Source organism: Enoplosus armatus, chromosome 3, assembly GCF_043641665.1.
Source record: "Enoplosus armatus isolate fEnoArm2 chromosome 3, fEnoArm2.hap1, whole genome shotgun sequence".
Taxonomy (NCBI): domain Eukaryota; kingdom Metazoa; phylum Chordata; class Actinopteri; order Centrarchiformes; family Enoplosidae; genus Enoplosus; species Enoplosus armatus.
The window spans coordinates 9,261,791-9,275,059 of record NC_092182.1 but is presented as its reverse complement, the minus strand read 5'-3'; the positions used below and the strand labels follow the sequence as shown (position 1 = coordinate 9,275,059).

The 13,269-nt window shown below is 42.9% G+C and overlaps 1 protein-coding gene across 1 annotated transcript in view; it reads left to right on the top strand.

Annotated features, from left to right (window-relative positions):
* Window positions 1–13,269, top strand: part of plxna1b (plexin A1b) — a 144,684-nt gene that overhangs the window by 9,229 nt on the left and 122,186 nt on the right. The window contains exon 2 of the mRNA XM_070902736.1: window positions 5,681–5,863. Coding sequence (XP_070758837.1) covers window positions 5,681–5,863 — 183 coding nt within the window. The remainder of the gene's footprint in view (window positions 1–5,680; window positions 5,864–13,269) is intronic.

The following is a 13,269-nucleotide window of genomic DNA, read 5'->3' as shown; positions in this document are numbered from 1 at the left end:
TCATCTCTTTTTCTAAATTATTGATCAGTGAGGATCCAGTAACATATTCTAGAAAACAGCTACAGCATCTTTGAGCGACGCAATTCATAGATTGTAAATAATTTGGATAAAAATACATTTCGTCCTCAAGTAGTCTTAATCATCCGTCTGTATAAACATACAGTAACAAAACACTTTTCCCTCAAGATGTTGTTGATGCATTGTGCATGTTGTCGAACACCTTTGAGACACAACCAATCAAACACGCTCTGTCTCCATGGAGCCAGTAGCGTCAGAGATGGCGTTGGTGATGAGCCTTATGAGATGTTGACGCCTTGTTATCCTAAACACAGAGGTTGCTTTAGAGGTGTGCGAGTCTGTTTGTGTGTGGATCTGTGCTTGTTTTTACATTCATGATCATTGCACGTCACATACAGTGTTCTTTTTACGGACACTTAACCTTGAGGATTCAATTGTTTATTGTTTTAAAGTAGTGGGGGGTTTTAAGTTAAATGAAATGAAATAGATGAATTATTCCTTTAACTGAAACTTTGATTGCTTTTTCAATTGCGTGTGCTGAATGGACGTAACAAAATCCCTAAAGTAGTTTGAGCAGGTTTAAGGAATATGACTAAATAAATATCATAGTAACCAGAGGACTGTATTCCAATATGCATATGTATGTGTGGTCATCACCTGTTTAATAGTTTAGTTGAAGAGGAAGCAAACAGTAAATGTAAATTATGGTTTGCTTTTACATTCCGGCCGAAATCAAACTTAGTAAATTATTTTGCAGCATTTATTTAAACTGTATAATTTTGTTTATATTAAAAAAAGATAAATATTGATACATTTCCCAGCCATACTTGTAAGCATGTGTGGTGTGTTTGTGATATCTGTATGGCAGTCTGTGCCATGTTGGGTCCTGGTGTTGGTGCTGTACGTTGAAGAGTCAGCAAGCATCATGAAGCCTGTGATTCACTTTGACCTGGTATGAGGTCAGTAGGCTGTGTGTGTGTGTGTGTGTGTGTGTGTGTGTGTGTGTGTGTGTGTGTGTGTGTGTGTCTCTGTGTGTGTGTCTGTGTGTGTGTCTGTGTGTGTGTGTGTGTATTTTGCCTCTGGCTAAATATTAGTTTATGTAAGAGGGACTTCTTCTTTGACACTGATGTCGACTGACTGACACACACAGACACACATACACAAGCGTGTGCATTATGAATATGTAACTGTGGATACCATCAGATGCTAGGTTGCTCTTCTGCTTTATAAATAAGGACAGGGGCGCGTAAATGTTTTGCTTGCGAGGACACCTACACTCACACACACACACAAACTCTGCTGCACTCGTTTTTTATTGTGTTTATTCTTCTTGAAGAAACTCCAGCAATGTCTCCATGAGTTCAAGGCCCCCGCTGAGATTTCTGGGTAATTTATGAGCTGCCCTCTCCCAGAATCCCTCTCTCTGCTTGCAGCCAGCCACATGCGCACACACACACACACACACACACACACACACACACACACACACACACGCGTCGGGCAAAAGGCACCTGCACTGTGAAAACCTTTATCATCTGATATGAAAACAAGGTGGAAGGCTGCAGAGGAACGGCTCCTGTAGTTGATGCCAGATAATTTCCCTTTTTCTACTGTCCATCTCTCTTTCACTTCTCTCCTGTTTTCGCAAACACACACTCTCTCACACATACAAGATGAGACTGTAGGAAATGGGTGTTTCTGGAAATATGTGTTTATCTGTTGGCTTGATGAGGACACAGCTGAAGACTAGTGAGGAGAGAGGCGTCTTTTTTCACTTTTTCTCTGGCATACACACACACACACAGATGAATTGCAGACTGGTCTTGAAACCATGCTGTCAGCATTAATACCACCCACTTCTGTCCCCCTCTCTTTTGTCCGCTCCACTCCCTTCCAGCTCTCCATGATACAAAAACATATTTTTTGTGTAGTTTTCTCTGTACAAACAGGTTTTTGCAGAGAAACGTAGCGCCTGGTAATGCAACATGCTGTCCAATTAATTCACATATTGCTAAATGAATGAGTGTTTTTGTGCTTGCCATACATGTTTTCCTTGCACCTTAACAGCCGTAACTCACAGCACCATGTATGTTCCTGTACATAAGCCCATATTGTATTCTGCCGTTTCCATATGTTTTGCTGAATGGAGGTTACTATTGATGAATTCCGCTTGAGGTTGGCGTAATGTGTGTGCCCAGACATATTTTCTTGACGTAATACGTTAAAGAAATAACCATCATAGGGGAATGATTATTCAGCCATTTCCTTAAGCGTGGGCTGGCCAGTGCACATCTGTAATCAGTCAGTGTTATTGTGGGCTGAGTTGTGTGTACACGCGTGTTTGGTGCCATATGAATGACCATGTTTCATCGTGTTGCAGTGCGAAGTGGGTGAAGCAGCTTCACCCAGGGGAAACCACCACCACAGTCGTGGCTGTTAGCAACATGCGTGACCTCTAGCTGTTTCTAGAGACCACTCTGGGTTTTATATATACATATATACACATAAACACACACACACACACACACACACACTGTATGTGTGTGTGTGTGTTTGTCTTTGTGGGCAGTCCTCGTATATTGTATCAGCAGTATCTCTGTCACATATTTCTCTGTGACCTTGGATATCAGCTGACAGCTCACATGTACTGTACACACACACCATAAGTATCTCTCAGCCTGTGTATTAATCCTTTCAAAACTTCCCTAAAAGATCACAGCTTAGTGTTCAGTCGTATATAGCAGAGTTTAAGCTGATCGGTCGACAGAATATCAATCAGCAACTATCTTGATAATCAATTACTAGTTTAAGTCATTTTTAAAGCAAAGATTCACTGGTTACACCTTCTCACAGGTGTATATAGTCTGTTTTTCTTTGTCTTATATTATAATAAACTGAATACATTTGGGTTTTGGACTGTTAGTCAGACAAAACAAGACATTTTAAGATGTCACTGTGGGCTATGGGGACTTGTGATGGGAATGTTTTGGCTATTTTCTAGCCAATGCAATTGATTAGTAGATTCATCATTAATGAAAATGACCATTCATTGCATTCTTCATATGCAATGTGCAGATGTATAATAATTGTTTAAAATAAATACCTATTTCTTTGTGAAATAATAGATTAGATGAGCTCCTGTTATCCCGTTTAACTCGCACTCATACTTCCTGTTTTGGGGACAGGGGGTCTCAAGGAGAAAAGACCAAGCCCCAACGAACTGCAAATCCACAAATTCATTCAGCACCACATGCACCCTGTGAAAATCAAAACAAGAAGCCCCCTCTTCTGCATTTGTAAGGCCCTGCTGCCAAAGTCAGTGGAAGGTCGTTGGCTTAACTCTTTCATCCCAGGCGGAGTCCTGCGTCTTTGAAAACACTGCAGAACGTTGAATACAGTCTCCAGCCAATAACCCTGCGGAGACCACAGAGGGGGAGTATTCTTTCCATGCTGAATGTCAGCTCTAATTCACGTGGGAATCTTTTAGTGCCTTAAATTGCAGAACCCACATCAGAATGTAGCCGCCATTAAAATGCTTTCCAACCTCAAGGGAAACGCCTTTTATTCCATGCTGATCTATGCTGTTTAAACCTTCTAGACCTGCAGGAATGCTATTGCACCTTTACCCTCCAGTGCTCCAGAGAGACCTATATACTCTACTGTGTGTGTGTAAAGTGTGTGCATTGTGTGTGTAGTGGCGTGTGTTAACACATATGGACTCTAGGGGCTACTGTATGCAGTATTTTTGACAATTAGTCTCCTCCATAGAAGATGGATTAACCCTTTTAACTTGTTTCCCTTTGGCTCTGGCGGCCAAACGGCTCTTATTTGTGTGTGCACATGCTTGTGTGTATGTGTGTGTGTGTGTGGCTGACTCTAATCCAGATTGATGGATTTCCTTCCCATGACTACATGGTTTAAAATTGTTGCCCCTAGTTGTATGTCATATGAAGACGGTGGGAATTGTTTTGTTGCTTGTAGCCAAATCTGTGTGTGCACACAGAAAATAAACTGGATCCTTTGGGTGAATGTGTGTCTTGGTGTGTGTGTATGTGTGCACAAGTCCTCACATGTGTGTCTGCCTGTGTGTGTTGTCTGTCAGTCGCCTTTGTTTTGAGGAAAGAAATTGCCCCTTGGCCATTAGTGGTTACAAAAGAAAGTTGTTTCAGGTAATGGCTGTGTGTGTTCCTGTCTCTCATTTTCTCACACACACACACACACACACACACACACACACACACACAGAAGCTTCAATTAAAATGTCTTCTTTCCTTTCTTTTCTTTGCTTTTACCGTGTGACATCACCGTGCAGAGGAAGAAATGGAGAACAAGAGAGAGCAAGCTCTTTGTTGACTCCAGTTGATAGCCCTACCACCCTACACACACACACACGCACGCACGCATGCACGCACGCACACACACACACACACACACACACACACACACACTCACACCTCTACTCTCGTTGGAGAACATAACGGGGGTGTGTGAGGGACCCGAAGAAAGAGTAGTGTCTTGCCGAGGAGGGGTGGATGAAAAGGGGGGATGCAGAGCGTTTGGCAAAAAGGGATGGATGGATGGAGGTAGAAAAGGACAGGGAGAGGATATTGATGTTTGCTCAGTTACTGTAGCAGCTGGAAGGAGACGAAGAGAAAGAGTGAGAAAGTAGAAAAAGGCAGAATAACGGGTTATTGACATGTGCTGAGCTGCAGGCAATTTAGGCAGATCGGGAGGGAGAGAGGGTGAGGGTGGGGATGTTATCTTTTCTCCTGTGTGGATCAATCAGATGATGTAGTGATAAGACTGTGGATTACACCGCCATTTACACACTTCCCAAGTGTGTGTGTGTGTGTGTGTGTGTGTGGTGACTGGTTAAGGCATCATATGGGTCAGTAGATTGCCCGGGGCGATGGGCCCTTCGTGACACGGGAATGCTCCAGATATTGTCACATGGTCACCAGCATTACCGCCGTGTCACTGCCGTGACGGAACACTTAACAATATGCTGAAGGTTTTTGCACAGTGGATTCAGTTAGGGAGAAAGAAGGGTGTGTTTATGAATGGCTGATGTTTGAACAGGCTGCTTAACATGTTGGATAATCAAGTTGCCGCACCTATAGCCCTGTCTGTACTCCCACTGTGATATAGAAACAAATGACAAGTGGACCTTTAGACGGCTCTGCTGCTTTCAAGATTTTGAGGGGCGTCCTTGGAAATCACTGGGCTAAGACGCTTGATGTCTTGGGCTTGATCCGGCTCAGGACCTTTGTTATGTTTCATGTTATCTCCTAGTCCTTCTTCTCTCAGTTCTCTGAACTGTTGGACAAAAATAGTGCTTCAAAATACAAACAAGGACATTATTTGTACTGTGATGCTGAATCAGAAAAAAAAATGCAAAAGATAAAATACACTTTATTATTGCAACCTTACTTTCCACCTTCTTGTACTAAACACCAGACTGAAGTCTAAACATCTTAATACACAATAAAAAACACCCAAGAGAAGCCATAGAAAGCATCTTCAAAAACTTACATTGTTGTTTATTTCTTATTAAAGTCCAACGTTAATCCTATAAAATGACATCCTCAGAATTGGATTTTGAACAATTTCATTCTTTTGTGAAACCTCTTGTCTGATCGTTATTTTTCCTTCCTTCCTCCAGCCGCTTCAGATAGACGATAACTTTTGCGGCCAGGACTTCAACCAGCCTCTGGGGGGCACCAGCACCATCGAGGGCACCCCCCTCTTCATCGATAAAGACGATGGCATGACGTCGGTCGCGGCGTACGACTACCGCGGCAACACCGTGGCTTTTGTTGGCACGCGGAATGGCAAACTGAAGAAGGTAGGAATGATTTTTATTTTTATTTTTTTTATATGAGTTTTTTCCTTTTTAAATTGAATGAAATGTTTGTTGTTTTGGTTGAATTTTAGCGCTGTGGTTGAAATGAAATTGAACAAGCTTGTCTTTTGGTACTTTAAGAGAAAGGAATGGAATGAAAGGAACACATTTAGTGTCATTTCTTTCTGTTTTGGATGGTGAGTAGCTTTTCAGCCAGTGGTGGTTGCTTGCAGCTTAATTTTTGGGCATTTACATGCAGCACTTTGCAGGCACTTTTTACACTATGATTAAATGCAGTCAACTCCATTTTTCTCACTAGTGGCCATTTCCAACAGGACATACAAGTGCCTCTTTAAAACCTGTTCGTTTAACAAGCAATTTAAAGCAAGTCTGGGGCTACTCCCTCATTGATTGCCATGTTAGTCACGTCAGACATAAAATGTTACTGCTGGTGTCCCAACACCACGTACCGCCTCGCCTCTAATTTTAAGAGCTTGCCTTCAATCAATTCAACAGCTATGACTGGTGAATGGCTTTTCTGTTCTGGTCAGCTGTGTAGTGTGGATTAATTCAGGTGGGGTGATAGAGGGTAGGACAGAGGGATAGAGAGGTGATGGATGGATGGGAGTTTTGGAGTCTGACTTTTAGTTCAACTCTGCTTGATATAACTTTTCTTTTGGAGAGCAGTTTAGGAGAGAATTTCTTAATGCTTTTTGTTGTTTTTTTTTATTTAGCAGTTTGGGGTTTGTGTCAATATCAGAAGCAAATTTTGGCCACACTGATGTAGCTGTTGTACCCGTTTGTTGGGGGAACAAGAACGCCCTTGGGTGAAACCATGTTAACTGTACATTAATGCAACAGAATATATTCTTGGTTGGTGTGGCTGACTTGTACGTGAACTGTCTTTGTGATTGTTTGATTGTTTGTTAGATGTGCACTCTCACAATGTGCCAGAATTATGATTCTATCTGTGTAATATGCTCGTGTGCAGCCTGGGCAAGTGTGACTGTGTGTCATGTCTTTGTGTGTGCGTGTGTGTGTGTATCCAGTCAATGGAGGACAGAGCTCTCGGGGTAAATGGTAGCTCATTAGAATTCACCCCGTTTCCCGCTGCACTGCTCAAGACCTGTCATCCATTCAATATTATGAATGTATAATCAGCCTGTGTGTTTGTGTGCTTTTAATGCGTGTTTGTGTATGCACGCAGTGTTTGTGTGTTTGTCACTCACAGTACGCATAATAATGTGTGCACTGGTGATGGCAAGGATTTGTGTGTGTGTGTGTGTATGTGTTTATGAAGGAAGGAGAGACAACAAACAATACAATGTTGACTAAGATTCAGCACGGTGCATTTGTCAAAGTGACACCCATTCACTTAGCTTGGCAGCAGTCCCTTTATTTATTTAGCTATTGTCACGTCTTTTCTCCTGTGCTGTTATGCACTTTGGTTGAGGTATGAACATCACCTGGGGAAGCAATGCTACAGTAGGTTGTTGAGGTATGTTGTGTTTGTGTGTTTGTGTGTGTGTGTGTGTGTGTGTGTGTGTGTGTGTAACAACAGAGCCAAAGAGCCTGCAGTTCTTTTGGCTGCCTTCTGTTTCAGACAAAAAAAACCCCCAAAAACAACAAGTAATCTGGTCTTGGAAAATATTCAATTTGCATAGAAGGAACAATATCTAAAACCTGACATTCGAGCACACACACGCACACACATTCACACTGACTCACAGCAGTGCCAGTTTGAGTCCTGCTATGAAGAAAAACCCAATAAAAAAAATTGACAGCAATGGAGAAGGAGAAAAAAAAGGCAAAGTAATAAAGAGACAGATGAAGAAAAAACGGAAAAAGAGCAACTGAATTCGTAGCATGTGATAACAGATTCTTCCTCTCTGATTTGGCAGGCAGTCGTCCTCTTCTACTCTGTGGTTTTGTTGGTCATTGTCTTTATAAGTGATTTTATTTGAGCGTTTATTATCTTACCAGTAAAGTAAGATGTTTGAGTCATCAGGATCTGTTTGAGTGTGTTTTTCAGCTTTCAATGGTTTTGTGGGAGTGCCTGCAGACCTTGATGCTGTGATGGAGTGCGCTCCTATTCTTACACTTCCTCTGGAGAGCACTAGTGTTGAATGCTGTTTATATAGCCATGCCTGAGGATGTGGAGGGGAGAGACTGGGAGAATATGGGTAGAATGGATGACTGCACTAAAAGAAGGTCGTTTCTAGTGTGTTTTTCTGTCTTAGTTTGAGAGCAAGAGAGGGGAAGGATTGATAGAATTTGAAAAAACCAACACTGTGTTTGCAGGTATAAACATAATGGCAAAACTTTTATTATCATGGCTGTATAGAAAAAAACAACCAGTGTGTTCCAAATGGATATTTTCTTCATCAAGGTCCTGGAACAGGTTTCTATAAGATTATTTTACCTGAAGCATCCCTTCATTCATCATTTTGGCTGGACTTGAAGGGCTTTGATATCTTGCGTTATCTACACTCAGAGTTTATTTTTAAACCGACTCTAATGCTCAAGGTTGTGTAGAGCAACAAGACGGTGGCATAAACAACATGTTTAATGCACTAATGAAGTCCCTCTGTGCTCTGTTGGCCACACGCACGCTCAAACACACACACAGGGGAAGCTTTTACTAATGAGTCCTGGTTTGATGGAACAAAGATAGGAGAGATATAGGGAGAGGAAGGGAGGTAGATGGAGAGATGAAGCAGATAGAGAGAAGAGCAAGAGGAGGAGGAGGAGGAGGAGGAGGAGAGAAGGAAGTGATGAAGAGAGGTGACGTTCATAGGTGTGATGAACTAATTCCAGCGGTCATCTGGATACCGCTGCGGTCAAGGACACAGCGGCAGACTGGCCATCCGCTGCACTTTATATTTAGGATTAAAAGCCTCCATTCGCTTTGACTAATGAAACAGTCCAGCTTGTGTCTCTGTTCATCTGTCAGCTCGCCAGCTTTACATACTGTACGATATCTCACTCTCTCCTCTTTTATGTCTTCCTGTGTAAAAAAACCCCGTAACTAAACCACCGCTGTCTGTGTTGTGAAGCAGTCAGCAGATGGACATTCAAATGAAACTGGCTGATTCTCTCGGCCACTTCTGCTCTTTAAGGCACTGTTGAGCCTTGACAATGAAAGGGCATTCGCCATGACCCACACACACCTGCCCACTCATACACAACCTCAATAGGTGGTCTGAGGACATCAGACAAAGGAGAGGATCCCGGTCGATAATCTAATACCTATTGTAAGCGCATGTTTTTTGATACTGCACACACATTTGCACACAAACAGACGCTAGGATTCCTCAGCTGCGCCCTCCATTGGGGGGCCGATTCGAGCCATCTGCTGTGTGTATGTGGCCAGTGTTGCCAGGTGGTAGGAGCCCCCAGTGCCCGCTGTGGGCCCATTGTGGCCATGCCAGGCTCAGGTGGGTGCGGTGCTGTCTAATGCCCATTCATCTGAACGGGGCATCAATGAAGCAAACCAAAGGCTTCTATCAATATAAGACTATTTTTGATGGCCACTCTAACAAAACAAAACATATTGGAAAAGTAAGACCATTGTTCTAATATCAATTAAAAAGAAGTTTATCAGTGCAGAACAAAAGTCCTTCAAAATGGGATTCTTTAAGCTGAGGGCAGCAGAGTGCCTGTTGCTTTGTGTGAATGTCTCATAACCAAAAGATAACATGAGTGACCTCTGCACCAGCCAAAGTGTTTCCATAAACTAATTAGCATTGGTTCTGTTGAGGTGTCCTTGAGCAAGAACATGAACCCCTATCAGGTCTGTCATCATAAAGCATGAGAGGGTGACGGCATCGGCCAAGCGGCTACAATCTAAATCATCAAGTGCCAGATGGGACTTGATGTGTAATAGCTGCTTCACACAGCAGGCCTCTTTAACGCAGGTTTTTATGAATGGCTCTTGACATCAGATTCTGTTGAAGTTTGGTTGCTAGTTTTATTTGATCAAAAGCTGATGACAACTAATATTAAAGATAGGCAAGAGAAAATTATCACATATTTAGTTTGGCAATACAAAATAATTACAAGAGGAGATAGTCCTGAGGATACTCCTGAGGAGAGGGAGACTGAAATTGCACTAGAAAGGTGTTGCATATCTTCATTATGTGTGTTAGAGGTTTGAGCTTTACCTTAAGTAAGAACATGCAGCTCTACAATTACTTTTAAACAAATTTGCTGACAAAATAATTGCTGAAAATGTCCAACAAACCGACGTCTAACCTCCATGAAGTATAATTAAATACTTGCTGCAGCTAGTTGACCATTAAAGCTGTGGCACTAGAGAGTAAATGCATCACAAATACTAACTGTAGCATTGAGAATATTTTGTGTGAATACTGTCTGATACCTATTATAAGGTGAAATAACCATCAGTATACTTCATTTTTTTGGTGTATGTGTGATATCATTTTTTATGTCCACTGTGTTTTTATAGAAACCACACTGGTCATGTGGCGTTCTAGGGGTTAATAACAAGTGACAGTTTGTCATCTGTATGTGTATATTGCTGTGTGAAGTCCCTGATGTATTCCACTGGGACTGCCGGTGTCACCATCAAGAGACCGTGTCACGGCCTAATTGACTGATGATTGTTATTCTGCTGGTGCATAATGCTGCCCTGTCAAACTCCCCTGTGTGTGTGTGTGTGTGTGTGTGTGTGTGTGTGTGTGTGTGTGTGTGTGTGTGTGTGTGTGTGGGAGGGGGGGGGGGGGCGGGGGCGTGTGTCTGTGGTTTGCATTTAAATGTTGGTGTCCACCTCAGGACCAGGGAGGAGTGATGATGGAAGAAATGTGTGTCTGTGTGTGTCTTCAGTCTTTCTCTATGTTTCTGTATGTGCGTCTTTCTGCTTGATACGTTTCTGAACTGAAAATCCTAATCAGAAAATACGGCATAGTGACTGTAGTTCCTGTGTGTGCGTGTGGTTCGTGTCATCACTTGGCTCAGCCAGCCGAGCCACGAGTTGTTTGCTCGGGCAGCAGCACAGACGCTGGCTTTGTGCAGGCGTTGGGTAGCCCTCGGTCATTAGTTCACACAACTGCATGCGGTCACACACACACACACACACACACACACAAGAACGCAGAACGGATGAGAAAGAGACAGAGGAAATGGAAATGGAGAGAATGATGAAAGGGATCAGACACGGTAGAGGGAATAGAAGTTAAGACGGAGCGCTCAAGACAAAACAGATAATTTACACTTTGCATTTAACACAGTGTTTTCCACTTAATTTAGCTCTTTCCCAGAGCGCCATCAGTCATCCAATCTTATCAGGATGCTCCCAAATTAACAGCGAAATGTGTCATTTTCTGCAGCGGCCTCTTCTCTCTCCTGACAGCACAGCTTTTAAATGGCGTTTTTCCGATTACATACAGCCCAGTTAAGCCATAATGTGAGTGTGACAAGCCGAGCATATACAGTATATCTTTCTCTTTCACACCACGAGAACCCTCTCTTAGCACGCAACCTAGCATGAAATCAGCTCAATTAAAAGAACTAGCTGGCCTGCTAGCTTCCAGTAACGAGGGCTGTGTCGTGTGGTTTCTCGCCTGTTTTATCTTAGCCAGGGTGACTATAGCGCAGAGGGCCACCACAGGTGATTCCACATGTGTGTAGATCTGTGTGAAAAACGCTGCATATTTGTTAGGTTTTGAGAATGAGTGTGTCTTCGTATTCATGTGCATGCGTGCGTCCTGCTTGAAGTATGCAGATATCAATTATCCCTGGCCATTGCCAGCCCGAGTCTGTCTCCCATCTGTTTGCATGTCCTCTTGTGTGGCTACACTCAACCTAACAAAGCACACATCTCCCTGTGGAAGTGCTCTCTCTCTCACACACACACACACACACACACGCGCACACACACACACACACACACACACACACACACACACACACACACACACACACACACACACATATTTATACACATTTAGACACACTCAAGCCTTGGAAGGTTTTTATACAGTGAATATAAGATGCATGTGTGACATCAGGCCTCGGGTGCAGCCACTTCTGCTTTTATGGGTGTGTGAGAAACAGCCATATAGATTGTTGGATATCATGAGCTTAAACAATGTCCAAGAGGCATCCATAACTCTCCTTCTAACTAAAATAGCCGCTGTAAAACCACAGCTATGAATTAGTAAAAGGAATCATCCATTGCTTCTTCACGTCGCCTCGCCGCTTCTGTTCCCTCTCTCTCATTTTCTCTGTTTCATCTGCTGCTCACATATTCTCTTTCCGCTGTCTTTCTGTCTCCTTCTGTGATCAAAGATTCCTCTCCCTGATAATAGTTGAGCGTTGTGTGTGTGTGTGTGTGTGTGTGTGTGTGTGTGTGTGAGAGTGAGTGAGTGCGCTCGCGTTGAGATGAGGTGTAGTGATCGTTATTTTCTCTAATCATTTTGTCTCATTAAAGAGAAGGGCATAGAGTATAGACATCGCAATGTACATACATGTTCGAAGTTTGCATGTAAAAGTACATGCACAACCTTACACACACACACACACACACACCTTCACATCTTAGAAAATGGGTGTAGCACTTAGGTTGTAAGTGTAGACAGTAATGAGGGGTCTTCTTAAAAGATTTAATGCTACCCTTTCTCCTCCACACACACACACACTAGTGAATCCACCTACACAGTCTCATTAAACCAGTGTCTCGAACTCCACACCTGTTTCCAACCTTACTACCAAACACCGGCGACATTAAGGGACACTATGAATTACTGCAAGTTGATTGTGCTCTTCGCAAATCTTAACACATATCTCTAATTCAGTGCCAACTATTACCCCCAGTAATTTCACCAGTGATACACGTTCAAAGCTAATCACCTTTAAAGCGCAGGATAAGTTACAGTGAGCTCCTATGTTGGCTAATGCCATTGATGAGAACAGTTCACTCCTTGATAATCTCGGTGCTAATGCACTTCAGCCCGCGCCAACAGTGTGTGACTGCACCGCACGGCGCTCATTCGCTACCTCTGCGTTCCCATCCTAATTCGCTACTACCAGGGCTTAATGAGGCAAAGTGAGGAGTGGATGAGAGAGGGAAAGAAAGCCGGGAGAAAGGGAGACAGAAGGAAAAGTGAGAGAGTGAGGGAGATGAATAATAAATGTACCATGCTAGAATCCATTTTTAAAGGAAGATTAGAAGAGTCTGGGTTCAAGCTGGGATGCTCACATGATCCAAGTGAGGACTAGGCCAGCCTGTTTCTAGGTCATCTCCGTCAGACATCTCGGGATAGAACGTCAAACAATCCCTGCTTTTCATATACACTACTCACAAAAAGTTAGGGATATTCAGCTTTCACATGAAGTCGATTCAAATTGAGCAGAAATGAGGAATGAGATGAAGAAATTACCATTGCATG